Source organism: Colletotrichum spaethianum (genome assembly GCF_022836535.1).
Source record: "Colletotrichum spaethianum MAFF 239500 DNA, contig11, whole genome shotgun sequence".
NCBI classification, from domain to species: domain Eukaryota; kingdom Fungi; phylum Ascomycota; class Sordariomycetes; order Glomerellales; family Glomerellaceae; genus Colletotrichum; species Colletotrichum spaethianum.
In genome coordinates, this window is record NW_026054781.1 from 1,175,240 (window position 1) to 1,202,686 (window position 27,447).

The 27,447-nt window shown below is 53.8% G+C and overlaps 11 protein-coding genes across 11 annotated transcripts; 4 read left to right on the plus strand and 7 right to left on the minus strand.

Annotated features, from left to right (window-relative positions):
- Positions 1-423: 423 nt before the first annotated feature.
- On the minus strand, positions 424-1,326 carry ColSpa_05268 (uncharacterized protein; the record flags this gene model as incomplete). The annotated part of the gene is made up of 1 exon (XM_049271480.1): positions 424-1,326. The coding sequence occupies one exon, from the start codon at positions 1,324-1,326 to the stop codon at positions 424-426; it is 903 nt and encodes a 300-aa protein (XP_049127437.1).
- Positions 1,327-1,850: 524 nt separating this feature from the next.
- ColSpa_05269 (putative dipeptidase) lies at positions 1,851-2,858 on the minus strand (the record flags this gene model as incomplete). The annotated part of the gene is made up of 1 exon (XM_049271481.1): positions 1,851-2,858. The coding sequence occupies one exon, from the start codon at positions 2,856-2,858 to the stop codon at positions 1,851-1,853; it is 1,008 nt and encodes a 335-aa protein (XP_049127438.1).
- Positions 2,859-3,879: 1,021 nt separating this feature from the next.
- Positions 3,880-5,549, plus strand: ColSpa_05270 (pantothenate transporter liz1; the record flags this gene model as incomplete). The annotated part of the gene is made up of 3 exons (XM_049271482.1): positions 3,880-4,084; positions 4,165-4,512; positions 4,789-5,549. 3 exons carry the CDS (start codon positions 3,880-3,882, stop codon positions 5,547-5,549), a joined length of 1,314 nt encoding a protein of 437 aa, XP_049127439.1.
- A 2,469-nt stretch (positions 5,550-8,018) lies between these two features.
- ColSpa_05271 (adenosine deaminase 2-A) lies at positions 8,019-9,788 on the plus strand (the record flags this gene model as incomplete). Its single annotated transcript, XM_049271483.1, has 2 exons — positions 8,019-8,833; positions 8,888-9,788. The coding sequence occupies 2 exons, from the start codon at positions 8,019-8,021 to the stop codon at positions 9,786-9,788; spliced, it is 1,716 nt and encodes a 571-aa protein (XP_049127440.1).
- Positions 9,789-11,345: 1,557 nt separating this feature from the next.
- On the minus strand, positions 11,346-12,168 carry ColSpa_05272 (oxidoreductase swnR; the record flags this gene model as incomplete). Its single annotated transcript, XM_049271484.1, has 2 exons — positions 11,346-12,011; positions 12,073-12,168. The coding sequence occupies 2 exons, from the start codon at positions 12,166-12,168 to the stop codon at positions 11,346-11,348; spliced, it is 762 nt and encodes a 253-aa protein (XP_049127441.1).
- Positions 12,169-15,271: 3,103 nt separating this feature from the next.
- Positions 15,272-15,832, plus strand: ColSpa_05273 (60S ribosomal protein L22; the record flags this gene model as incomplete). Its single annotated transcript, XM_049271485.1, has 3 exons — positions 15,272-15,286; positions 15,392-15,636; positions 15,706-15,832. The coding sequence occupies 3 exons, from the start codon at positions 15,272-15,274 to the stop codon at positions 15,830-15,832; spliced, it is 387 nt and encodes a 128-aa protein (XP_049127442.1).
- Positions 15,833-16,076: 244 nt separating this feature from the next.
- On the minus strand, positions 16,077-17,054 carry ColSpa_05274 (mitochondrial substrate carrier family protein L; the record flags this gene model as incomplete). The annotated part of the gene is made up of 2 exons (XM_049271486.1): positions 16,077-16,900; positions 16,961-17,054. The coding sequence occupies 2 exons, from the start codon at positions 17,052-17,054 to the stop codon at positions 16,077-16,079; spliced, it is 918 nt and encodes a 305-aa protein (XP_049127443.1).
- Positions 17,055-17,661: 607 nt separating this feature from the next.
- ColSpa_05275 (uncharacterized protein) lies at positions 17,662-18,546 on the minus strand (the record flags this gene model as incomplete). The annotated part of the gene is made up of 1 exon (XM_049271487.1): positions 17,662-18,546. One exon carries the CDS (start codon positions 18,544-18,546, stop codon positions 17,662-17,664), a length of 885 nt encoding a protein of 294 aa, XP_049127444.1.
- Positions 18,547-19,215: 669 nt separating this feature from the next.
- ColSpa_05276 (protein PGR) lies at positions 19,216-20,507 on the plus strand (the record flags this gene model as incomplete). The annotated part of the gene is made up of 3 exons (XM_049271488.1): positions 19,216-19,401; positions 19,460-19,541; positions 19,603-20,507. The coding sequence occupies 3 exons, from the start codon at positions 19,216-19,218 to the stop codon at positions 20,505-20,507; spliced, it is 1,173 nt and encodes a 390-aa protein (XP_049127445.1).
- A 629-nt stretch (positions 20,508-21,136) lies between these two features.
- Positions 21,137-24,643, minus strand: ColSpa_05277 (nucleoporin NUP152; the record flags this gene model as incomplete). The annotated part of the gene is made up of 1 exon (XM_049271489.1): positions 21,137-24,643. One exon carries the CDS (start codon positions 24,641-24,643, stop codon positions 21,137-21,139), a length of 3,507 nt encoding a protein of 1,168 aa, XP_049127446.1.
- Positions 24,644-26,358: 1,715 nt separating this feature from the next.
- ColSpa_05278 (fatty acid-binding protein) lies at positions 26,359-26,867 on the minus strand (the record flags this gene model as incomplete). Its single annotated transcript, XM_049271490.1, has 3 exons — positions 26,359-26,522; positions 26,582-26,782; positions 26,852-26,867. The coding sequence occupies 3 exons, from the start codon at positions 26,865-26,867 to the stop codon at positions 26,359-26,361; spliced, it is 381 nt and encodes a 126-aa protein (XP_049127447.1).
- Positions 26,868-27,447: the final 580 nt, after the last annotated feature.

Sequence of the window (27,447 nt, forward strand, 5' to 3'; positions counted from 1 at the left end):
CGTATGGCTTTGAAGATATCACACGTGGTGCCAGTCACTGGTGAGTATAGACTACAGTGGGATATATGAATTAATAGAAACACAAGGAACAAGCGTTGATGTGAGTTTGATCAACAACTGAACTTGATTGTCAGAATCCATGATGACTCTCCCGTCTATTCGCCGTACTTAAATGTGTGGCTCCAGTAAACAACAAACTGCAAGTCTAATATTGTCTTCATCAAGCACTTTAACCAGCACATCCTTGTTTTTCTTCAACCAACTAGCTTGCTGTGAGCAGAACATCACCCGTCTTTTGAGGTCTCGTTTCGCTCACTAGGGCGCGCCAGCAGTCTAAAGAGAACCGCGAGAATGATCCACCTGGCGCTTCTTGGGGACGTCGAACTGTAGGGGAAGTTTTTTGGTCTGCTCCCTGTCATTGACTTAGTTCTCGTCAACCTCCTCATACTCAGCAGCTTGGGAGGTTGTGACGGTAGACCCAGCAGTCTTTGTAGGAGTGTTAACGGTCTGTATAGTAGTGGCCAAGGCCTCGAAATCCTCAACAGGGCGGGGGTCGATTCTCTGTTTGGAGCCACTGAAGTGTGCGCCCTTGATGACATCGACAGCTTCCTTATCGAGGAGCTTGGTGCCCTCAACTGTTGACCGGGGCTTAGGGTCCTCGGGGTCCACAAGCCTGCGGATCTTGCTGACAGCGTAGAGAACCTTTTCGCGCGGAGTCTCTTCCAGGTCGCTGATGTCCACGATCCTCGCGATCCTCGCAGCCAGTTTGAGGATCTCGCTCTTGTTAATGCACGTGATGTATGGGTTGTGGCTGGCGTCGTAAGTAATGCCGAGGGCCACGGCCTTTTCGATGTTTGCGATGGCGGCGAAAAGTTTGGATTCTGACATATCATCTAGGCCGCTATACCTCGCGTACCAAACGGTCCAGCCGATTTCTTGCGTTTCATGGAAAATCTTAAATTTATCAATACAGTTGGTGTCCGAGGCGTTTTCCACGACAACACCACGTTTCTTCTTGTCCTTGGCGTCCTCAGTGATAGTTGTAGGGGCTACGACTATCTTTTTATCGTCTAAAACTCCCTTCACGTATCCGGAATCATCCAAGAATAAGGCCTTGAAGTCATTCTCCTCGATACGGTTGCCGGTGCGGTGGTTGGCGAAGTAGCTGGACGGGCCGTTCTTCTGATGACGGTGGGCAAGGGCGCCATCAGCCCAGTTTCTCTTGTTGGCGGCGAAGGCAGCAGCGGTGGAGGCGGGAGCTGAGAAAAAGGGGGAGAGAGAGGTTAAAGTAGGAAAGGCTGTTGCTGAGGTGGCAGAGAGAGCCATGATTTTTGATGTGTAGTAGTATGTGTTAGTTATTTTTGCTTTTCAGACGGAAGATGAAGCGTTCAAATGTCCTATGTTGATGGAGGAAGGGGGAAGATATACCTCTGAAGTCAAAATTCGATGCGCTTGTACATGGCTACAGAATCAGGTTCTGGAGATACCTTTCAAGCGCCGGAGAAAGGTTGGGGCAGGTTCATGGGAGCGAATTATGCTCTTTGATGACAAGGTTACTTGCTGATATGAGCCACAACTGCTAAATACATCGCTCATCTTTTTTATATCAACTGTATATGGTGTCTCCTTGCGCAAAGCTCCATGACTCGCAAAATGTCGAGGAGAAAGGGACGCAGAGTCTAGGTTGGTAGCAAAGTCTGCAAACATGCACTTAGGTAGATCTTCAGAGGAAGCTGTATGAAATAAGGTCAGCAATCTGTGATTAGTGCAGAAGCCAATACTAGCAAACTAAGATTGCTTTGCTACCAATTCCTACTTAATACTCGACCGGCAGTGCCATCTTCTGTATCTTAGTCGGTCTTGAATATCTTATCCAAGTATCTCAACCAGTTTTCTCCCAGCACTTTCTTCATTTTTTCTTCGCTCCAACCCTTCCTCGCCATTGCCACAGCCAACTCAGCCCGGTCAGCCAACGGCCCCAGGGGCTTGACGACCTTTTGGCTTCCCCATGGTGTCAAGCGCCGGGCATACCCCTTATCCTTGTTACACCATTCCAGAAAATCGCTTGGTCGTGCGTGTCCTTCACTGGCGTCCGACCCAACACCGACCAAATCTTCGCCGATCAATCCAATCACATAATCCAGTACGTCCACATAGTCATCTATCGTGCTGTCATTGCCCTTTGGCATGTGCGGCCCAAATTGAGATAAGCCGACAAACCCGCCTTTGCTGCCAATGAGCTTGATCAAGTGATCCGACTTGTTACGCGGATGATCGACTAAGCCCCCAGGAAGGACATGTGAGAAACACGGAGGCCTTTCGTCTGGCGCATACAGTATCACGTCTTCCGATGTTTGCGGTCCGACGTGAGAAAGATCGCACACGATGCCAAGACGGGCCATCTCATCGACCACTTCGCGCCCGAATCCCGTCAGACCGCTGTCCCGGGCCTCCGAGTACCCAGCGCCGGAATAGTTCTGCGTGTTGTACGTAAGCTGCATCTTACGCACGCCGAGATCGCGGAAGACGCGCAGGTAGTCGAGCTGGTCCTCAATGCCCGAGGTGTTTTGCCAGGACAGGAGTACTGCGGTCTTGCCGGCGTCCTTAGCGGCGCGAATGTCGGCCACGTTGTGAGCTTGGACGATAAGGTCCGAATGCTCCTCGAACCACCGCTTCCACTGGACTACGTTGGCGAGACTGCTGCGGAGGCCCTCCCAGAGACCACATGTACAGGAAACGCCGGCTATGCCGCCTTTATGCCAGGATTCGAAAATGTCGCGGGACCAGTTGGCGATGTTGAGTCCATCGAAATGAATTGCAGAAGCGTAGATCGCTCGAGCTTCTGTTTCCGTTACCATAGTGTTTTTAGGTTGAGAGTAATCAGGCTGTTGGTTTCGTGGCCCAGGTCTGTAGGTTCAGTCCGAAGGTTGAGATTTTGATTTCCAACAACAATAGAGGCCAAATAACGCGAGATGTGATACAAAACACTTCTTATCGACGAGCCATCGGTCATGTTTGTCCATGGCATGCCCCAGTGCGAGGACGGCGCCGAGCCCGGACAGCCTCCAAGCTCGACGTCGGAGAACGCCCGATAGGAGGATCACAGAGTCGCAATCGGCCCACTATCGGCACTGGCCTTGACAGACCCTTCGATAACGCCATCTCAAAATCGGATTGCCTCATTGAGGAATCCTGTATTGCCTGGAAATCCGATTCAGCAAACACCGATCGGGTTGGTGAGTATTTTGACCGATCCAGCTCAAGAGCTTGTATGCTTCCAGCATGCAGTTTGTATTAACATGTGAATACTGCATTGAGCGAAGTGGTCAGTAGTCAGTAATCGTATTTGCCTCAGTTGTTCTTATTTACACTTGGTAAGATGTCACGCGCCCTCAAGAAAACACCGCCGGTTCGGGAGGGTATACAAAGGGTAAAAGCGGCGGTGTTTTTCGGAGGATGCCTGGATATTTCTATCGGGAAAAGGCTGGAGGGGTTGGCTTGCTATCGGAGGTTACCCCATGTAGGTGCCGTCTTGTCTACCTTGAACCCTTGCCGCAATCCTTTTTTCAATCAATACATGGCTGGCTCGGGGGGATGGTGGGCAAGTTGTGGTTGGGAGTCGGAGAAAGTGCGCTCTTGATCAAGAGTCTCGAGGAATATGCATATGCACGGTCTGTCGTCGGGGGGTGCCCGACGGTAGTGGTTGACGCCATCGCTAGGGAAGCTACCCCGAGCAAAGCCTACTATCTGGAAGCTTTACATAAAGTGACTAGTGTTGCAATCAGGTTTGGATGTTGGACTTCGTATCAAAGTTGATGTTTCCAGCTTTGGTTTCGTTCATGCCATCATCTCCGGGAACACCGATACGAGAGCAACGATATGGACCATTCATCGAACGACGACGGCAAGGACGCCTTTTCCGTTGTGGCACAGCCTAACGAACAACAGCCAAAGCGCTCTCTTCGCAAACGAATTGCTGCAGTAGTTTGGGACAGTCTGGACAAGACTCCAGAGGAGCGCAAGTTTATCGCCAAGATAGATTGGTGGATCTTGAGCTACTGCTGTATTGCCTACTTTGTCAAGTGTAGGTTTAGGATACTCTCAATGTTCATTTTGTACTCCAGCAACTGACGTCTCCATAGATCTCGATCAAACCAACGTCAGGTACGCTCTTCGCTGTTGCTGTTGACTTTGCGCCACCGAAATATGGTTTAACTTGCGATCTTAGCAATGCATATGTCTCTGGAATGAAGGAAGATCTGCATCTCTCAGGCAACGACCTCAATTACCTAACAACCTTCTTCAATATTGGGTACATCATCGGACAGTTGCCATCCCAGCTGATACTTACCCGTATCCGACCTTCCATATGGCTTCCAACGCTTGAGCTCATCTGGAGCTTCGTCGTCATGGGCATGGCCGGGGCAAAGAACGTGCAGACGATGTGTGCATTGCGGTTCCTCGTCGGGCTTCTCGAAGCGTCTGCTTATCCCGGCATCATGACCTTGCTAGGTAACTGGTATACCCCTCAGGAGTTGGGTAAAAGAGCGTGTATCTTTCAGGCATCGTCTTCGATTGCGCAAATGTTCTCCGGGTAGGTCACGATACATCCGAATATTCTATCTCTGAATAGAGGCGTCTGACAGTGTCTAGTTATCTACAAGCTGGCTTACTCGCTGGTATGGACCACCGAAACGGTATTCGTGCCTGGCAATGGCTCTTCATCTTTGACGGTCCGTCTATTATCCCGCACGCTTCTTTTGTCAACAGCAACTAAATCCTATATAGGAATCATTGGCATTCCAATCTGCCTCTATGGATACTGGGCCATTCCGGATCAACCGACTTCCTCCCGTGCCCGTTGGCTCAAGCCTGAAGACCGTAGAATGGCTATCGGCCGCATGGAATCCTGTGGCCGAGAACCCATCCGAAAGCTCACCTGGCGAACCATCAAGGACATCGCCAATGGCTGGCCCGTCTGGCTCTTCAGCGCTATTTTCATCGCCCACGTCCTTGGCATCCGCATCTATTCATACTTCAACGTCTGGCTCAAGTCAACTGGACTTTACACCCCTGAAGAAGTCAACTTGATCCCCACAGCAGGCTACGGTACACAAGTCTTCTTTACACTGACCTACGCTTGGGCAAGTGACGCCATCGGCTTGCGATGGCCTCTTGTGATTGTCGCGTGCGTCATCGCCATGATTGGGACCGTGATCTTGAGCGTCTACCCGGAGGATAACATCCCTGCCATGATGGCAGCGTGGATCCTCACTTTCTTGGAGACTGGTGCCGGGGCTTTGATCATCACCTGGATCAACGAGGTCTGCTCACACTCTGCAGAGCATAGAGCTGTCATCATAGGTGTTGTGGAGACGGCCGCCTTCACATTCCAGGCTTGGGTGCCTCTGCTGGTGTACAACTCTGGAGATGCGCCCAAGTTCCCCATTGGCTACGAGATGGCTACTATGTTCTTTGGCTTGGAGATTTTTTTGACTTTGGTGATTTTGTGGTGTTCCAAGAAATGGCCGGTTAGGAAAATTGACTGAGTCGAGAGTAGTTGATAGTGACAGCGCGCTAGTGTATCTGTCGCTTGTAGCATAAGTACGATCTTTTGGACACGTATTGCAAAGTATTCTTGTCTTTAAAATGCAATCGATTCAGATGTTGATGCAGATGTTGTCTAAATAGCTGTGAGGTACATGACTGTGGCGATAACGGCAACAGACCAAGACATCCTAAAACCGGAGGTTTTGAGCAATGAGGTTCCTTGATAACCCAAGTTATTTAGGTTCCCTTGCTCGGCCAGCTTTTGAAATGGTTGACAGTCGAATGTTTCCCAATTGTCTAGCCTAAGACTAAATCTATCCAAAACCTTAGGACGACTTGTCATGTTGGCGGTGGCATTCTGGTATTCGAAGAACGAAGCGCTGTAAGCACTGTTGGCTACCAGGTTCTTACCGGATCATGGAAGATAAATCTATAAAAATGCGGGCGTTACTTTTCCACTGGGGATGCCGATACTGAACATATCACTTTGTGGCCAGTACTATGATCTGGTCAACTCTCTTTTCTCGTCAATCATATACTCAGATGACAGATTGACTTTGTTGTTGACAATACGTAGGCTGAAGTTGGCCCACTGGGTTGCTTGTGGTGGAACAGAAATCCATTCCAGATTCTCATGCCAGATGGAGAGTGAACTGAGCTGATCAAAAGGTAAATGCAAATGCTTGTAGTTATTTCATAGAATTGGAAAGTGTCGGCAGTCAAGTTTTGCAGGCTAGAGCTTCGCTGAAAGCTTGAGACATCTCCCGGCAGGGAGATTAGGCCTATACGCATGGAAGTAGTGAATTCGCCGCTTAGGACAGCTTCGAGCTGTTTGGTATCCGGCGCTACGGACAAAATCAGATAGTCCGACTCGTTGAACCCCACAACAAGCCGCTTCAAGTTCGAGGAGCTAGTAAGGGAGGCATATCCAAATTTAATGTTGTTCTTGAAGATGCTGTCAACGGACTCGAGGCTCGTCTGACTGATGCAAATGCCCTTCTGATTTCCCGGGACATGGTCGATTTTCCGTAGTTCCTTGTGCTTCAGAATGGAAAGTCTCACTGCCCATATCTCAAACGCTCCGACTGTGTGAAGGTTTGTGATGTCGACGTAGGCGAGGTCGACTAAGTCACAGAGAATGAATGTACCACCAACGGTACTGAGAGTTGGGGAGCTAATATTCTGAATGGAAGGATTCCCGTAACCAGTTATCCTTAGATTACCATCGACCGTTGTCAACGTAGTAGACGAAATCTCGAGGCTGGTGCCCTCGCGCATGTACCTCTCAGTCCCCAAGAGGTTTCCGTGGACGATCTCTGGGCCGCTGAGATCGATATTGGCAGTGTTTTGCGGTGCAACAACCAAATTACCTCACTTCGTGGCAATTCCGTGGGGCATCGGTATCACTAGGCTTCGCGATCAAGAGTCCTCCATCGGAAAAGTTACAAACTTGACCGAGAACACCTGGCCATCAAAGGTCAGAACCCCGTTAAGAAGCTGCGAGGCGTCATTAAACAGTCATCATAACATAAAGTGCTTGCTGTGAAAGCACCAACCTGCGAGCATTTTGAGAAACTGACCATGACTTCGAAAGCGATCGGAGACTCGAAGTTTGGAGTTTGGAAGACTGGCCAGGTTTCTGGGGTATGATGTTGTTATGCGCATACCCAGCACCACGCCGAGGAAGTGCTTGGCAGGGGGGCTTAAGACTTGGCAGCGATCTAGTATGGCAGTAGTCAGCTGCATCTCAGCGGCACAGCACGCGCCATTTGGCAAGAGGTTGCCCCGGAATCGAACATTGGGCCAAAATTGCAGGATAAAATTTAGCTTAACCCTGGTGATACAAGGCTCCGGGTTTCCTTCTAGATTGAACTGGCACGTCGCTTTAAACGCTTAACGCCCTACTGTGCGGAGGAGCCCTTTTTCTGGTACCGGAAGGCTCCGCCTAATGATGCAGTTTGCGCAACAGGCCACTGGCATCGTATTGTGAAAACACGTGGGCTTACTTTGTTCGTATGGTCAGTTTGAAAATCTATTCGCCTCCAACCGCACCATGAAATGTACAGAGAACCAATTCCTCTTCATGTTGATGGAGATGCCATCAGGGGTAGATTGGGGATCCGGAGGTCCAAGACCGCCGATCAACCTGCAGGAGATGCCGGACCGGACCGGCAGCAGTGGGATGGACTGCGGATGGAGTCGGGAGCACTGACCACCTCGTCGACCCCGCGTGCCCGCGTCTCCGTCGTTTCGCAAGCCGCCTAAATCCAGCGTAAACCGCCGGTGACTCACCATCCTCAGCCAAACGCAACGGAGCCGACCGACCAGTAACTCCACGGATCCTTGCCTACTTCGCCGACGCCAATATCCGCAATCCGGTTCTTTCGGTCTTATAAATTCACGACGCACACCGTTCCTCTATCGCCCTGTCTCGCCTTCTCACACGAACCCCGCATTATCCGCCCAACATGTCTCTCACAAACGAAGATTGGGAAGAGATCCGTCAGGACATCCCCTCAGTCTCGGAACCTTTCATCGCCCAGTACATCAACGGCCGTGAGGCGCTCATCGCCCAAGAGCATAAGTCACGCGCGGACGCATCCTTCCGTGCCGCAGCGTCCCCGATTGCCCGTCGCGCGGCTGATATCGTTTCCCGCATCCGTGATGAAGAGAAGCGGACGATATGGAACGCAGAGGCCGAGGAGGACCTCGCAACAAGCGAGGGCCTTGCGCCTTTCCCTGGAATGATGTTCACGCTCGCCAAGCAACGCCTTGAGACAACCCGTTTGTGGCGCATTGTCCAGAAAATGCCCAAGGGCTCCCTCCTCCACTCTCACTTGGACGCCATGGTTGACTTTGATTTCCTGTTTGACGTTCTGTTGAACACCCCGGGCATGCATTTCGCAGCAGACGAGCCACTGTCAAATGAGACAGCAAAGTCCAACTCTGGCGTTCACTTCAGATACAGAAAGGCAGCGAATAGCAAAAGCTCACCGTGGGACAAGGACTACGTTCCAGGAGAGTTCCGGCTGTTGACCAAGGCAGCGGACGAATATCCCGACGGTGGGAGGCCAGGATTCCTGAAATGGCTGAAAGCGAGATGCACAATCACGTTGACGGATAGCATGGAGCAGCATCACGGTATCGACGCTGTGTGGCGCAAGTTCGCCTCGTGTTTCAGGGTCACCAGCACCATCATTCACTACGAGCCCATTTTCCGTGCGTTTCTCAGAAGACTCATGGCATCGCTACTAGCGGACGGCATCTACTGGATTGAGCTTAGGTGAGAAGACATCACTGACTTGTTCCCGTAGGCCGTAGTTACTGACAGAAACAGATTCACGTGGCCCTTGAACTACTGCCGCGACAACCAAGAAGAGCCCGAGAAGGACTACAACCACATGTTCCAGGTGATGGAGGAGGAGCTCGCGCTCTTCAAGTCCAATCCTGCCAACGCCGCCTTCTGGGGCTTCCGCACCATCTGGACCACCATCCGCCAGCTGCCCACGCGCGACATCATCGAGAGCATGGACAACTGCATCACTACCAAGATCTCCTGGCCGCACCTCATTGCCGGCTATGACCTCGTGGGCCAGGAGGATCTGGGCCGGCCCCTTCGTGACCTGCTCCCAGAACTGTTCTGGTTCCGCAAGCAGTGCGCGCAGGAGGGCGTCAACCTGCCTTTCTTCTTCCACGCCGGCGAGACGCTCGGCGACGGGGATGAGACGGACCAGAACCTCTTCGACGCCGTCCTCCTCGGCACCCGCCGCATCGGCCACGGATTCTCCCTGTATAAGCACCCTCTTCTCATCGATATGGTCAAGGACAAGCGCATCCTTGTCGAGTCGTGCCCCATCAGCAACGAGGTCCTCCGCCTCTGCGGCTCCATCATGTCGCACCCGCTTCCCGCACTGCTGGCCCGCGGCGTTCCTTGCGCCCTCTGCAATGACGACCCAGCCATGCTGGGCCAGGATACGGCGGGCATGTCACATGACTACTGGCAGGCGCTGCAGGGGTGGGAGAACGTCGGGCTGCTGGGCTTGGGCTCCATGGCCGAGAACAGCGTGCGGTGGTCCGCGTTTGAGGACGAGACGCCTGAACAGTGGACCGCAGGCATCAAGGAGGCGAGCTTAGGGTCGAGCGTCAAGGCGGACCGGCTCAAGCAGTGGGCGACCGAGTGGGAGAAGTTCTGTCTGTGGGTCGTGGAGGAGTTCGGTGAGGAGTCAGAGAAGGCGTAAGGAGGTGATCACATGGGAACGACAGTGGCAACGTTACTGGGAGAAGCACTTTTCAACAAACAAGATGGCGCGGCGCGTGGGGTTGAACGGATAGGCGTGTCTGGTGACATTGGCAAAGGGATTGGGCATGGGCGGACGGTATGTATACAACGGAGTTTCAACAGTAAAAAGGTGCCACACGGATTGGCTTGGTTAAAAGGGTCACCTGGTATTCAACACAACGAATGAAAGGGCATTCAACGCGGCTCTGGGGCGAACGAACCATGGCCGGGGGTAGTTGGGAACCGATTGTATGGTTAGGCTACACCCTCCAACATCAAAAAGGCGACCGGCAGCCTAAACGCTTCATTTCAAATTCGCGAACCATGATTACCGTGCTAGTCGAAAATGACGTCGGCAGCCCAGGCTAAAAGATGGAATTGCACACCACCAAATGGTGTAACATCAAACAAAGCAACTAGAGACGTGGATATACCCACACACATGCAGTTTACCCCGAGAACGCTGCTGACTTCGCTACATTTGGGCATCCGTATATTTTTCAAGTGGATCTCCGGCAGACGGTGTTGACAGTCAGAACGAAGCTTGACCAATGATAGGCCGTCACATGGCGTTGGGGGAGGGCGTGTCAGCATTTGCAATCCCGACCTTGGGATAGAGAGGGCAGATGGTTGGGGGGGGGGGGGGTTCTGGCACTTGGAACCGGCTACAGAACCCGAGCGGTTCCCAATCTCCTTGTCTGAGCATTCAGCTGCAAAGGCAGTGTTGCAGTTCATGTACGTAGCGGCCCAAGGGACATCGGTCGGTATTGTATCCGGAACTGGACCTATTGTGGTCTGAAGGATCCACGCGGCTGCACAATGTGATTTCTTGAAATCGTTCGTTACCGTCATCTCAACGGGTCGACGAGGCCTCCATTCGATAGGTGTTGGTAGGGAGACCCTAAACAACGAGAACGGATGAACGCCATTCTCATCTTCAAGCTCCTCGCCATTAGTTCAATAGATCTGAAGTATGTTATTCATGTGAAAACCAAGCCAATCTTGTGGATTGAATAATCATCGTTTGCTATGGTGAAAGGGTGTTTGAATGTTAGGGAGGCAGAGGCCAAAGACGAGTGAAGAAGAGTCTACTAATAGCACCCCAACCGGTTTCTAGAGCATCAGGTGGATAAACATATTACATACGGCTTGCCAAATAAAAAAGATAGACGTCAATGTAGAGTGAAGCAATACAGTTAAGAGGGGTGAGACGAGTATCGAAGATCCAAGCTTCTGAGCTTTGTACTGGGGAACGAACGTTGATGGGACAAGTATCATTGTCGTCCCCACTGAGACTCTAGCCATGTTCTGAACCCTACCGGCCGTAAATCAACAGCCTCGTTAAGGCTAGCCTGACGGAAGTCATATCGTCCGTCAGCGGTGGCTATCAGCCGTTGGATATTCCACCACTGAGTCCAGTTCTGTCTTGATTCGTAATACGTGAGTTCGCTCTGGAGCTTGGAATATTTTCGGGTCCTCAGAGTGAATGCAACTAATCACCCGTCAGTCACAATCATCACGAAACTGCTTCAACCAAGTCCCTCGATTGGAAGTACGATTTACCTCCTCTGACATTGCTGCACTTGGCAAAGATGTCCCGGACAGACATCCTGTCACCTCGCATCTTGAACTCTCGAGGCCAGCTGCCGGGGCCAAGCTCGATAGCGGCAGCGACAAAACGACCTACGTCTTCTACGGAAGTCATGCATACCTGGACCGGTCGCCCAGATTCATTTGTCTCAACAATGTCGGCTGTGGCATTTCCAACGTCGACAAGGTAAGCCCCTGGGCTGCTTATGCAAGCACGGTCACCCATGCCACAACCCGCCAACCCACCAGGGGCAAAATGTTCGTAAAGAATGCCACAGGAGAAGACCGTGTAGTCCATCTTGCGAGACTTGGAGCTGGCACAGCGTTTCAGCAGCTCGATGGCTTCGAATGATCCATAGTCGAGAGGGTCGTCACCAGATGGTCTGTGAGATACCGACCCTTCGAACTCTGCCGGGACGAAGAGGCGTACACGAGCATGGCGAGCGGCGTGGATTAGGTTAATCTGTTCTTGGCCGCGGATCGTTGAGATGACGAGATCGATGCCTTGGAGGGCGAATTGAAGGCTCTCAGCGTCGTCGTAGTCGACGACAGCAACCTGGCAGTCATAACGTTGCTCCAAATCTGGTCTTGACTATGCACGATCATCTTAGCAAGTTTTTGTTTTGGGTGGATCATCAAAACCGAATACCAACATTTCTGGAAAGGACTATCAGAGGGTTGGTCGTCTTTGTGATGTGACGAGTGAGGATGGCCGCGAACCCTCCGGCTCCGGCGATGGCTATTCGCATCATGACTGCCTGTCTAAGTGTATTGGGTAACCGATTACTGCTCGAGGTTAGAGGTCGAATGATCAAGATTGGAAATACGTTTTCTTTTATATGTTGGCTATCCCTATGGTACGAAAGCCCACTTGGCTAAAGTACGCCATGGTCTTAACGTCACTGCCATCAAGCGTGTGGTTGTCGAGGACCGCTGGTTTATAGTCCACACCATCACGGACGGCCTGAGGTGACTCAGGAACTTATTCAGATATGACTGGTTATTTGGTGTAAGGAAAAAAGACGACTAAGTCTAGTCGGACAAGCAAGTGACCAATCCCGAGACGAAGGGGAGGACTCGGAGACCTGACATCGGGTCTTCTTGATGTGAACAAAGATCCATTGCAGGAGACAATGTTTTTGTTCAAAGTTGTAAGCCAAGAACGCGCAAGTCGCCTTACAATGACTTTGGAAAGGTGGTGGGGTTCGACAGCCTGATGAGTTGAACTCCAACTCACCATGAATGGTCGCCGGCTGACTTGCATGTCGGCGACGTTTTGCCAGTTGGGTAGGGACCCACGCCAAAACCGAACAGTCCGATAGAAAGTGAGAAAAAAATAAAATGACGATGAGCTTCCCAAGTCGTACCTAGTCGCAGGGCTGGTGTAGACGCTGGGTAACTCGGAGTGCGGAGTGAGGCACACTCTGGATGACTGATTACCCAGCTAACTGAGCCCCGGGGGTTCAATCGCATCCCCTAGCGGGAATCAAAATAAATATGGTATTGTTCTTCCAAGAGCTATCTTAGCATAATCCCGAGGATACCTGAGCTCGTTGTCCGCTGATTGTCATCCGCTGGTGCGCCTTTGAGTCAACCTTGGATGGAAACATGGTCTGGGCTTGGTGAGCGAATTGAATGATATTGTGCTACACGCCCGATAATAACCAATTGAGAGCAGTGGGTATTGAAGACCGAGGCAGTGACAATTCCAGACTCTGAGCTTGCGTGGAAACACCATCGTCAGCTAGGGCTAAGTTCAAGCATGTGAGTGGCAGCCATTGGCTCGCTTTACGGATCGACGTACACGGAAAAGTGGCTGGTTTGACCTGCATCTTCAACCCGATGTCTCAATGGACGGATATCTTGCAGGCTGCAGGCTGATGTGGTGACAGAAGTTCAAAGCAGCGTTTTCACGATCGATTAGGGGTTGATACCTCGGCGCTCGCGGCCAAATACGTTCACCTCACCGAGACTCAATCGGGAAATGAAACAAGGTCAACGTAGCAATGAGGGTCCGGATAGTTGGAATGTAACGGTGGCCAAGGTAGCACCATGACGGAAGGTTGGAGGTTGGCAACACTTCGACTTGACGAGAGTCGGAGTCGAAATAGACGGCACCTCGTTGAAGCCTACCATTGGCGCAACCCCTTGCGACCAGAGCAGGCTTCCCTGCCTCATGTTGAGCCACAAGACTGGATGCCTAAGTCATGGCAGTAAGCAGCAATTGATTCATTCGTTATCTGCGGTCCAGACAGGGCTTCGTGATTATGACGACTGAAGTTGTTTCCGGAGAAAATGGGAAGGGGGCGTTGAGAGTTGGGGTCCTTTTCGGTACGTACCTAGTCCGATGGCTCAGCCCTACGCATGAATGCCTCAGATGAACATGCTGGAGGCACAGGACAGAAGTATGAACGGCTTTCCGGTGTAGGCCGGGAACTAATATTCCCTTCGATCGGGGTAGACACTGACCTGGTGATGACTTCGCCTTGCAACCTCACAGCTACAACTGATGGAGACATTGTATTCCATCTTCTACGGACAGGAAGCCCGGATCAGCTGCCTCCATAATGGTGAGGTTGGTATACGCTCATGGCAAGGTCAATAAAGCGCATCAAGCGAATCACGCTTTTGGGCAGGGTCGGATCGCGAGACTGCATTCAAGTATTCAGACGACCACAGCTGATTGTCAACGTATTAGTGGAACACCAACGTTCGAGACCGGAATGGCAATCGAAATGTGGGTTTTGTGCCGTATCTCAAGTTATTTGACCCGTTCTGAGTCTTTGCATCCCACGAATCGGAACTCCAGATGGATATCGATTTGCTCAGAGGTAAGTGTCTCCTGTAGCAACTTCTATATTGAGTCAAGTTGAAGGTTCATCTAGCGGCTTTTGCGTCAGGACTAGGTGTCGAAGTTTGAACCCGTCTGTTGTTGATCCTTGGCATCGTCAGTTACTTCCTCAATAAGTGTCGCCACTGTTGAAGCCAAGATTCGTTTCCAGGACTGGGTATATTTAGGACCAGGCGTCATCAAGAAAACATGTTCAGGCAGAAAGGGACCTGGATGCGTACAAGGATCAGTTCAGTTCCGATACGAGAGGCGATCTGAAGTCGCAGATCATCGCGAATCTGGGGTTCAATCCACTCAGACACGCCCCGAGGTGAACAATATGAAACTTGCAGCCCGAACTACAAGATGACATAAGTGGAAGAACTCATTTTGACGAATCCTCGGGCATGGACTGAGAACCGATCGTTTATGATACTTGAGTGGTCCGCCGCGCTGAACCTCATGACCAGGGAGGATGAAGCTGCAGCGGAAGTCCAACCAATGAGAACAGCTAGCTAGAGTTCCGTGGGTTTGATCCGGTGATTCACTCGTGCATGGGCTCTCTTCCGTGGGGGTTATCACAGAGAAGCTGCGTATTTCAGGCAGAAAAAGGCGTCCACTAGCACGATACTGAAGTCCCCTATTGATCAGTCGTCAGTAGACTAAAACAGAGACAATTGTTGATTCATGGCCTGCTGCGACTGCAAATCGTCTTTTCAGGGTTATCCCGGCCGATACATTCAGAGAGCATGCCCCACTTCGTACATTTCGGACTGGGAGGCCTGAAGCTCGGGCCATCTCCAGTGCAGGTCGATGATTTCGGCCAAACAAATAATCCGTTGCCCTAATTTTTCGGCCATTCGTTTTTCTAACCCACACAGAAAATCCACTCGAGCGCAGGAAAAGTTCGTGAAGACCAGGCTCAACCGATCTCAATCAGACAATTCTCCCCCTTCCCTCACCACAACCACAACAACCAGACGCAGGATCAAACCTCTTTGCGTTCCGCACAACCGTCCAAAATGGCTCCTCAAGCAGTACGTACAACATGAGACAAACGCTTTGCTGTTGGCCCAGCCCATGGCTCGAAAGAGTTCGCGGCAGCGGCGTGAAACAGTAGGCTAAGTCAATATTTTCAATAGGCGATCAAGCGCACCGGCAAGGGCAAGAACCAGAAGGTCACCAAGAAGTTCATCATCAACGCTTCCCAGCCCGCTTCCGACAAGATCTTCGACGTCGCTGCCTTCGAGAAGTTCCTCCAGGACAAGATCAAGGTTGAGGGTCGCGTTGGCAACCTCGGCGACCAGGTCCAGATCTCCCAGCAGGGTGAGGGCAAGATTGAGATCATCGCCCACAACGAGCTCTCCGGCCGCTACCTCAAGTACCTGTACGTTGTCCCGCGACGTTCGCCAACCCTACGTTTCAAGCAAGACCGCTGACATATCTTCAACCGCAGGACCAAGAAGTTCCTCAAGAAGCAGCAGCTCCGTGACTGGCTCCGTGTCGTCTCCACCTCCAAGGGTGTCTACGAGCTCAAGTTCTTCAACGTCGTCAACGACGAGGCTGAGGATGATGACGAGTAAACGGTTTCTATGCATGGGTCAGGTTACTTGGGTCGGCATGGCACTTGAATTTTGGCAAGGTTAATGGGAATTACCATGGGGAATACCAAAAGTTAGCACCATCGTGTGCTTGTTGATCTGCCATACATTTTCCTATGATTTCGTGATGCAAGTGAGAGGTGATGTTGGGTATCCTTTAAACAGTCTATGATATATATGTCGTTCCTGGTTCGTTCCGACGCCGAAATGTCTACAATGCTCCGCGCTACTCAGGCAATGCCCTCATGACGCCCTCGAATGCCACCAGTGCCATGGCGTTAGCTGGGAACGCCCTTAAGAAGCACGGCAGAAACCCGCGCCAGTAACCCTTCCATCCCGCTTCCCTGTACACTGCAGCCGCTGCGTCCCTCCATCTGGGGAATCTTTGAACACCGTCGTTGAGCCCGCCGCCAAGGGGATCCGTCATGATGCGCTGCTTGATCACATCAGAGGGGTAACTCGTCAACCAGAAGACCTGCGCGCTCAACCCGCCGGCCCAGAAATTCACCGCTGGCGCGCTGAGCTTCGTGTTCTCCTTGAAATACTTTGAAAACACGTCGTAGCTGCCCCACCAACAGAAAAAGAAGCCCCTGAACAGCAGCGTCGCGCTCAGCCCGTGGTACACGCCCTTCAGGCCATGGTGCGCGTAGATCTTGCGCAGGCAGTCGACGGGTCCGCTGTACAGCCGCTCGGCCTTGTTGGCGGCGTACTGGATCTGCAGGCGCGCTTTGATGTGCTCGACGGGCGCCGCGATGAAGCTGACGGTGCTGCCGGCCATGACGCCCGCGAGGCCATGGCCGTATGACGGCAGGTTTTCCACGGTGCCGACGCGGAAGAGACGCTCGGCTACGAGCCGACGGTACACGGTCAAGGAGCCCAGCATCACCGAGTCCATGAACATCCAGCCCACCAGCGGGGGCGTCGCGCCCTTGTACAGGCCCGGCACGCCCTCATTCCGCAACGTCTGCGTGACGCATTGGAGGGGTCCGCTGAAGCGCGAAGCGTCCGTTGTCTGGAGACGCACTTTAATTGTGTCGAAGGGGTGGCCGACTTCGCAGAGTTAGTGACTGAGAGCTTTCGACATCAGACAATGGGGGATATTCGACAGACCTGTGAGCTTGGCTATCCCGGAGAACACTCCGGCGACGAAGCCCTTGTAGTTCTTGACCACCGCCTTAGGCTCTTCCCTCACTTCCGCAGCCATGGTGTCCGAGTGAGGAGGAACCACCGTGAGATCGCTGGCAGCGGACATCGGATCCGATTTCGATTCTCAAAGTATGGTCACTTCGAGACGGACCACCGGAAAATCTCGCGGGGTCTGATGCAAGAAGAGAAAAACCCCTTTCTATCAACAATGGTTGGGCCTTACGCGAAATCCATCGCAAGTGAGCCGGGGTGAAGATATGGTGTGCCTGGTCTTCATGAATCATGAAGCTCCCTGATTCTCGCTAAGCAAAAAGGAGCCGATTCCGGGGACGGCGGGGATCTTGTAATCACTTCGGGACCCGCTCTGATTGGTTGAGCATAGCTGTTTGGATGCACCCTTACATCGGGTTCCCTCCTGCAGGAACTCGTTGTCTGCATCATTCTTCGCGCCGCTCGGTGAACAAACCCCGATCTCAAGCTCTTATTTTGAGTCTATGGCGAATCTTGTACCCAACACGGCACTTGCCGTGCTACGGACCTCATGTCACGACGCTCAGGGTCTTTTCATATTGCAATGCTCATTTTTCTTACGTCCTTTTGACTACTTCTACAGCACCCCAAGATCTTTATCTAACCCGTCTCCTTTGATCTGTTGCGTTCTCCAGTCAGGCACCTCGAAGCCATAATCCCGCGAATGGTACTCCGATGCCCCCCAACTTATATATCCTGACTGCCGCGGACCTTGGATGAGCCCGTGAGGTGAGCATCATCTTTACCTCGATGTCAGCAGCGTGATCCGCAACCTGGCCAAGCTCCCTGATAAAGGGAACGTGAATGTTTCCGGGCATCGCTTTTTGCTGCGACAAAGGGATCTCTACTCGCAATCGGAAGGTTCTCATGCTCTTCCACGTGGCAAGGGTCTTGCATGCCGCCGCCCAATGAAGGAGAATCTTCTTCCTGGATGAAGGCTTGAAGGCATCGTTATTGCTGAACTTGACGTCGAGGGAGACTTTGTTCAGCCGTTCAGCAAGACCGTTGGCCAGTTCTCTGCCTGCCACCTTGTCGAAGAAGGTCTCCAAAGCTAGAAAATCTTGGAACGCAAAGGATTGATCGCAATGAGGCGCAACGTCTTCGTACATGCGGCGACACGCGAGCAGAAGAGGTAGTGGGTAGACGAGCTCGTCGTGAGGGCGGGGGTAGTGTTGCTTGTGTTGATTCCGCTTAGGGTCTGATCCCATGGAAATCGCCGCATGGTGTACCGCTGCGCGCCTTTCTCTGATCTCAGCGCCGTTGTCTTCAAATATTCCGTTGCAAACTACCCGACAAAGGCGGCCTTCCGCCGAGGAAGAATCTCCGACCTCGTTGCAAGAGGCCCTGCCGTTGACATCTATATATGTGAGTTGCGGCAAACGTATGCGAGGGTATGCGCTGTCGTAGATGTCCATGCGAAGCTCCCAAGGGAGCTTAAAGAAGCGCGATTGCTCCTGGGGGTCTGATGGTCGAGTTGGCTCGTTGGGCCTGCCCTCGGGGGTCGGGGTTATCTGTGCCATTAAGATCGAATTGACGGGGCTCGAGATGCTCAAGAGAACAATGAGAAGTATCTCTGACTACATATTGTCAGGTGAATGAGTTTTGAGTGAATAGAGCAAGCAGCTAGAGGTAGCTGGGAGAGAGGGTGTGAGGTTGTATATCGTTCCAGCGGCGCATTACGGCAGGATAGCGAGGCCAACCCAAAATTTTAGTCCCAGAGGCATTAGACATATTGTCAAGTACCGAAATGACTGCACTAGCAGTTTTAGTACAGAAATGGAACATTGACCCCGAATATGGACATGATGACGGGATGGTTAGAGGGTCTGCGAATTGGCCTCACTGCCCACCTTGTGGTAGTGGCTTGGGCATGGAACAATGTCAACGGATCTGATCGGATTTCGCCAATCATTTATATATGCTTCTAAGAGAGATAAACCAAGATATGCATCAATGATGATGAGCAGGGTCCCCTCGCGAAACGTGACATTTAGGCGGGTAGGGGTCCGAAGCTCTCTCCCCTTGCCTAGCTCCCGGCGCTGACGTCACGTGGAGTACACAATCTCTAGAACACCTGCTCATCCCACCTGACAGCCTTGGGACGTTTGATTGAATCGTTCTACAACTTTGAGGCGGCCCCCAGACCGAAAGCTCGAGATACAACAACTCCTCACAGACGATTCAACACAATGAAAGCAATCTACGCCGTCCCGGCGACACTGGCACTCGTCTACAGAGCCTGGTCGCATCAATCCCTCACCCCCGCGGGCATCGTCGCCGCCGTTATCACAGCTATCGCCCATGCCTACCACCCATGGAACCTGCCCTTCGCGCTGCTCTGCGTATTCTTTCTTGCTGGAACGAGGGCCACGAAGGTATGACGGAGGCCTATCCATGTTGAGGGGAAATGGCGGATCCTAACTTTTTCCTTAGGTCAAGCACGATGTCAAAGCCCAGATGACGATGGCTGCCCGAGGCACGCCAGGAGGTGAAGGAGCGCGCACCCACGTTCAGGGTAAGTTCTGTTGTCGCCCATGATTGATTTTCTTGCGTTCTCTCTGACGATTGAAATCCAGTCTTCGCCAATTCGCTGATGGCGTCGTGCCTTTCACTCCTCCACGCCTACCAGCTCAACAAGCGAAAGGCCGCAATCTTCGACTCAACAACCCCGAACCCTTCTGGCACACTATGCTACTCTTGGGGCGGCGATCTCCTCGTTGTTGGGATCATTGCGAACTATGCCGCGGTTGCTGCCGACACGTTCAGCTCAGAGCTAGGCATCTTGGCCAAAGGAGAGCCACGCTTGATTACGTCCCCTACCTTGCGCAAGGTCCCGCGCGGCACAAACGGCGGCGTCACTCCCCTCGGCATTGCCGCTGGCGCGTTGGGCTCCATGATCGTCGTCACGGCCTCCATGGTCTTCCTTCCCCTCTGCGGAGACGACAGCGTCGGTAAAGTCGGCGGCGGCATCTCGGCGTGGACGACCCAGCAGCGATCCACATTTATGTTGGGAATGACGCTTTGGGGCGTCTTTGGGAGTCTCCTGGACAGTGTGCTCGGCGCCGTCTTCCAGCGTTCCGTCAGGGACGTGCGGACCGGCAAGATCGTCGAGGGCGAGGGCGGAACCAAGGTCCTGATCTCGGGCGACAGGGCCGACCACGCCGACAAGAACCAGAAGCGCGCAGTCATCAAGGCTGCGGCGCTCCATGGGGAGGGCAAGCGCGCCGTTGAGCAGATGCAAGAGGTTGAGGGCGTGGAAACCCCCGAGACCAGCGATTCGAAGAAGAGGTACGACCCCGAGGACAAGCACCGCAAGCCGACCATGGGTGATGCGAAGCCCTCGCGGGTCGTGGAGACGGGCTGGGACCTGTTGGACAACAACGACGTAAACTTTTTAATGGCTTTCACCATGAGCATGGGGGCCATGGGTGTCGCCAGCTGGTTTTGGGGTGTGCCGATAGAGAGTATCCTTGACGTTTAAACTAGTAATACATGCTTCTCCTCTCCTGATCTCTATGTAGCTTGAATAGGGAATTTGGGAGGTATTTCCGCCTGTCCCAAGTACTGCTTCGACGCCGACAGCACTCCGCCCAAGCAGTCGTTGCCGCAGCACACCACACATCACTCAAACCGGGACAATTCAAAAGTCAGGGTACAAGATTCTTTTGATAGTGTACTACAAGTGCCTGTCCTCCTCCCACATACATATTCTTCTACAACTGCTCCCCTTTTTCTGGGTGATACCCACCACCTGTCAACTGTCGAAACCCTCCACAACGAAGATTGCACAACTCGGCTATGCACATCTCCCATCCCTGAGCCATAGCACGAAACTTGCCAAAACGGCAAAAGGAACGGCAGGGCAGAAGAATAGAAAAAAAAAATGAAGTTAAAAACAGACTTCCCAACGCCAAGCCAAAAGAGCAATGCTATGCCTTACCTTTCTTTTTCTCGCTACGCGAACTCGCTCTTGTTTCTCTTCCTCCATCTAGTATAAAATCGGACCATAAAAACAGACAGTCAGAGACGGTGAGGAATCAACTCGCCCAAAGAACAAAGCTTGGTCCATTATCCCATAATCTTTCATGCTCATGACGTTTCGGTCATCTTTCATTGGGCGTTGGCCGACTTGTGAGACTCCAGGGCACTGGCCAGCGTCTTGGCCAGCTCCTCGGTCTTGACCTGTACCATCCATGTTTCGAGTCCGTTGCCAGCCTCGTTCGAGGTGGTGAGCTTGACGTATTTCTTGTCCGCCTTGTAGGTTTCAGCAGGCAGGACTGATCGGTTTAGCACGACGTGGCCGCGGGGCTCCGCGCGCAAGAGCATGCGGACAGCGCCGGTGTTCTTGTGCTTCAGCAGACGGAACGGACCAACACCCTTGGTGGACCACGGGCTCTTGTTCTTGGGCTGGTCGTCGCCACTATCCTTGTCCTCCTCGGATCCGGCAGGGATGAACTTGAGGATCTTAGCCCGTACGTCATGTACAACCACCTCATCCTCCTCTCCGGGGCCGCCCTCGGTGAGCTTGAGCTGCTCGTGAGGCTTGCCCTCGGCATCGTCACCATCACCGCTGCCACCAGCCTTCTCAGCTTCCGCAGCCGGCTCGGGAGTTCCGTTGGCAGGGGTAGTGGCTAGGCTGGAGGCGCCGCCAAAGTTGAAAGGCGAGTTCGTTCCAGTGGTCGAGGCACCCGCCGGAGGCTGCAGGTTGCCGAACATGCCAGACGCAGGCTGAGCGGGCTTGGAACCAAATAGGTTGCTCGTAGGCGCCGAAGTCGATGCTCCGAACAGGGGTTTTTGAGAAGCAGGCGCAGAGGAATTGGCGGATCCGTTCGAGGCACCGAAGGCAAAGGTGGGAGTAGACGCTGCGGGAGCCGCAGGCTGAGCAGGAGCACCACCTCCAAATTGGAAGGGGGTGCTGCTCGACGGCGCAGCCGAGGACGAACCACCGCCGAACTGGAATGGCGAAGAGCCGTTGGAAGGCGTAGAGGAGCCACCAAAGTTGAACATGCCCCCAGACGAGGGAGCCGGAGCGGAATCGGACGCACCTCCGTTGTTGGATGCGAAGGGGTTGTTGAAAGTCTGACCACCACCACCAGCACTGAACGTGAAAGATCCACCACCGCCAGAGCCAAAGCTTGGAGGACCACTGGAACCTCCGTTAGTTTGGGGCGCAGGTGCAGCGCCTCCAAACGGGTTGGATGGGGGCGCGCTCTGGTTTCCTCCAAAGTTGAACATGCCGCCTGACGGCGCGGAAGGCGCAGAAGACGGGGCATTGAATTGCTTCTTAGCTGGCGGTCCATCATGCTTCATGGGGCTACCACCAAAGAGAGAGTTGGCGGCTGGGGCGGTCTCTGCTTGCTTGCTGGCGCCGAAGCTGAAGATGGGGGCCGCGGGGGCCGGAGCGGCCTCAGGTGCCTTGGAAGGCTCGGTGGGCTTAGCACCAAACAGGTTGGAGGTACCCGATGCCGGCGCATTGTTGCCAAAGAGGGGGTTCGACTGGAAAGGAGTCGAGGCGGTCGAAGTGCTCGCTCCGAATAGGGGCTTGGCGGGTTCGGCGGCAGGTGCCTCCTGAGGCTTGCCACCGAAGAGAGTCGAAGACTGCATTACCGAGCCCGCAGGCTTGTCCTGGGCACCGAAGAGGTTCGAAGCCGGGGCCTGGGCCTTGGGCTCTTCCGCTTTGGGAGCGGAAGCACCGAACGCGAAAGTGGGTGCAGCTACCGGCCTTGAAGGTGCATCGTCCTTCTTGGGCTCCCCCGATGGCTTCGACTGGAATCCAGAGGAAAACCCACCAAAGGGCGACTTGGCAGGAGGCTGCGAGCTGTTCTCCTTATCAGACTCTGCTCCCGTGTCGTCCTCGGATCGAGAGCGCTTCTCGGGCTTGGTCTTCTCGTCCTGCTTAGGAGCTCCAAACAGACTGGAGGCAGGAGCAGCAGGCTTAGCACCGAAGATGGAGCTGGATCCATTTGTAGAAGCGCCAAAGAGGCCATTGCTGGCCGAAGCATTGGCATTGAACTTGATCGGAGAGTTAGGGTTCCAGGTCGCGTTAACAGGAGCCGGCGCGGCATCCTTGCTCGAAGCAAACGGCGTCGGCTCGGCCGAGTCCGTACGGAGGGGTTGACCGTTGTTGCCCTTGCTAACACGGTCGAAAAGGCTCTTGCCAGGCGTGCCTTCTCTGGCATCGGACGAGGTGCTAGAGGGACCAGTCGCGGCGCCGCTGGAGAAAAGAGGCTTCTTAGTACCGAAGGGGTTCGAAGCCGGCTGGGCCAAAGGTGTTTCGGCGCCACCGCTAGCGGCAACACTGGGCTCGTAGCTCTGCTGCCCGGCTTCCTGCGTGTCGGCCTCATCGTCAGAGTCGGTTTCACTCTCACCATCAGCCTCCACACCGCTGTTCTTCGCAGAGCTGGCATCGGAAAGATAACCAAAAATGTTGGATGGTTGGGCAGGCTTGATGTTAGCTTCGAGCACGGAGCGAGAAAGGTTGTTGGCAGCAGCCTTGGACGCGCCGGCAAAGGGGTTAGGCTTCGCCTCTGCAGCCTTGGGGGCCGCCTTGGGGGTCGATGCGGGTCCCTGGTTGTTGGCAACCCTTTCGAACATGCTCTTGGTCGCGGAGGGCGTCGAAGTCGACTTCTGCAACTTGCTCGGCGGGTTCTCGTCCGACTCATCGGCCACTGTTGCCCTTCTCTTGTTCTTCGTCGCAGCTGGGGTGGCCGGCTCTTGCTCCTCCTCTCTGTCCACAGCACGTCTCTTGTTGTTTTTGTTAGGAGAGGCATTCGAAAGTGCCGCGTCCTTGGGGGTTAATTGGTCCTCAGCCTTGCGCTTAGAACGGGTAGTCTGCCTCGAAGGGCTGGCGTCCGCAGCATCTTCCTCAGGCTCGGGCAGGTTGTGAGCGGTTCTCCACTTCTTCAACACCTCCTCTGAAGGCTTGACGTTCTTGAACTCGTAGAGCCCGTACCTGAGCATGATCAAGCTCCGACTCTTTTCGAACTCCTTTGCAAAGTTCATGATGTTGAGCTTCCAGTCCTTCTTGGTGAAGATCTCGTTGGCAGCATATTTGAGGCGGCGGAGATCCAGGACGCAAAAGAGCTGGCGGCGCTGCAAGTCATCGTACTCAGGGGGGACAAGGTGGCCGAGGTACTGGTCTGCGTAGACGGTACCCCTGGCTTCGAGCTCGGGAGGGATGTCTCGAGCAAGTGCTTCGCCAGAGAGTTCGGGAGGCGGGGAGGGGATGCGCATCTGGAAAAGGTCGGCCGACGTCGATTTGGTAGACAAGCCTCGCGGGGTCGCCTGAGCGATCGTCTCTCGGTAAACCTTTTGCGAAGCCGGGGTCGCGCCAGGCGCGAAAACCTTCTTGGCGGTGCTTGCAGGCAGACTCGGCGCGAAGGGGGTAACGGCCGGGCTCGCGCTGATGGAGGAGGACCGGAAGAGGTTGTGAGCGGTGGAAATGGTGCTCGTGTTGAGGTTGCTCGAGGGAACCGGGTCGCGATTCAGAACTCTCTGGGACGGGGCAGTCTGGGGAGTGCCCAGTCGCTTGTTGGGGTTCAGAGGCGAAGCTTGGTAGCTCCGGTTCGCGAATTTGAGCGACGGGCGCGGGCGCGGGGTGCTGTTTCGGTGATCCATGATGACGAGCGAGAAAGAAAGATGCGATTTTAGGGTTCTAATTAGTCGGCGGAGATGGGGTGGGTGTCGTTCGACTCGGTCTCGGAAGGAGAGTCGCGTCTCGATTCACGCAGGATTCGCAGACAAAGCGACCGGGGATGGGGTAGAAGGAAAGCAGGCGCTGCAGCAGGAAGCGACCACTAAAGGGTGGATGTGAGTGGATGAGAAAACTCGGAAAACAATGAAGCGTCGACAGTAACAGAAGGCAATAGCGCAGCGATCAGGAAAGCTGATGCTGGATGGCGCATCAAAGACGCCTTGTTGGTGGTTTGGCCGGAGGACCACACGAAGATTTTGGTGCAGGATGTTTTTTTGGTGTGGCACGTCCGGGCGACGGGTGACGGGGCCAGCTGTTGGAAAAAAAAAGCAGGGGCGAGCACACCTCGACGATCCAGCGTCAAGACTGGGAGGGATGGGTCCACTTTTCTGCCGTCACCCAACCTCAGGCAACCGTGACCGCCTTCAACACGAGTTGGCGGCAACGCATGCTGAAGTGCGACGCGACAGGTCTGGCTGGATGGTTGGCTGGCTGGGTTGGCTTTCGGCGCTTCCCATCCTCCCTCGAGCTGTGTCCGGTCCCTCGTCACTCTCAAGTCAGGTTTCGCGTCACGCTGTCCGGCCAAAAAGCACAGCTCCGGACAGCTCAACCAACAGCCAGGGTGCTGGAAGACACGTACTGGCTTCCTTCTTATTTTCATTGCTCTGTCGTCGAGCAGCATCTGGAGATCGGAGCGTCTACTGATCCGGGCTTCTACTACCTAAGTACTCCCGTCTGCTGAGTCAGCCTCACTCAGTTCCCTTCGGATGGATGCAGTGCAACACCCTCCTCCAAAGCTGGCTGCACTCCTGACCCCTCTGCATCTGCACCAAAAAACTTGTATGGCCGATGCGCCTACGCGACTGAAACTAGGGGAACTCCGTCCTAGTTGCAGTCTCGTTCAAGCATTCCTCCAACATGTGCCTCACCTCAGGTTGCCCCTGTACATTCGTCGGGGCTGGTTGAATGGCGCCCCTCCTTGTCCATGTCTAAAGCCATGTACTTATTGGGGTGTCGAGTGGTCATTGAAAGCCCCGACTGCCGGCTCGGTGGTCTCGTGCGATGCGCTGCAACACGTCTGGCTGGAACCGGCTCTTGACGGCCGAAAAACACACGTGGAGTGTATTCAGCGGCGCCGGCTCCCCGACCACTAGGTACTTGGTCTTTTCGCTCGGGCCGGCAATGGTCGGGAATCCCATCATCTCAGTTCCAGCACCGTTGAAAGCGGTCAAAGCGACGGAAGCACGTGTCCATCAGCAAGCGCGTCGAACATCCGCCGCGGATTAATTGTACCGGTTTCCAGTTTACGCGGTCATTGTCAACTTTTCGCATATTATGGAGCGCTTCGCAGGCCGCAAAAGTTGTTGCCGGCGGATACTTTTTGGGCTGTCACATGCTTTTGCACAAGGCGCAATATCCAGGCCATCGACCACAAGTGCATCGTGAATCAAGCCAACGCAACACAACTTCCTGGGACAATTGTTCAACGGGTTTAACATGCTAAATAAATGTTCATATTCTCATTTCCTACGGCAACGCTACGTTTGGCGCGCATCCGGGTCCAGCAACCTATGGCTGATCCAACTGGTAGGTTATGGTACAGGGTATTACCGACAACGCAATGTCCGCCGCGACGCATTTACAACTTGGCCTTGGACTGGGCCTTCTTCAGGATGGGCTCCATGCGGGTAGCCTTCATGACGTCGCCCTTGATCTTGAGCTTGCCGGACATGAAGAGCTTCTGGGCGTTGGCCTTGCCCTGGACGAGGTTGCCAAAGTCGGCGTCGGACAGAGACAGAGTGACTAGGATGAAGACGTCAGGCCAATGTTCAACAGCTGCTTGTCTCGCGCCGAATACATACCGGTGGGCTTCTGGCCAGTGCCCTTGGCGACCTGGCCCTTCTCCTTGAGATCAATGTGCCAGCTGTCGGTCTCGCCGGCCGAGTTCTTCAGGGTGAAGGCAAAGATGGCGTTGCCCTGCTTGATGGCGTCCTTGCGGTCGGGCTCGCTGGAGCCAAGCGCATCGTTGATGGCATCGAAAGCGACCGAGGAGGGGAACTTGTCTGCAGCAAAAGGACCCAATCAGCATCGAGCGACGAAGAAACCGAGGCGGCCGGGCGTCAAGTGCTTACCGTTGGCGAGACCCATGATGACTGTCTGTTTAGGGAAGTGTTTGGTAGGCTTGTTGGAGATGATGGAATACTGATGTTTGGGTACAGGAGATCGCGAAAGATTACCGAAACGCGGGGGCTGGCCGGTTAGTTTAAATACTGAAAGGGTTGTCAACGGTAAGCCGTGCGTCGGAGGTCGGGGCCCTTGTCGGACGGAGGAACAAAGCGAAAGAAGAGGTACCTGGAAAGCTGGATGACGCTCAGTTGTCGCATGTGAACCTCGGCGATTTAGCGCAGCGTCATGTGCGCCCGCGCGCGCCCCAGAGCGGAAAGACGTGGGACCCCACACCCCAAAGACACTCAGGTGGTGCTGCAGACTGCGACCCCGACCCCGACCCCAGTTCACCTCAGCCATGGTACATACCGACGGGACTGTACCACACTGGAATGCGCTCGATGCGTCCGCTGGAGAATCGCGCTCGGCACCTCAGTCGCAGGCAAGCGGAGACTTGGTTGGCGGCCCCAGCCGAATCCGAGCACAACTGGAGCCAAGAACGGGAGAGACGCGGCGCACCTAGCGCGGACCAAGCCTCTTGCCATCCACCACTGACATTTGG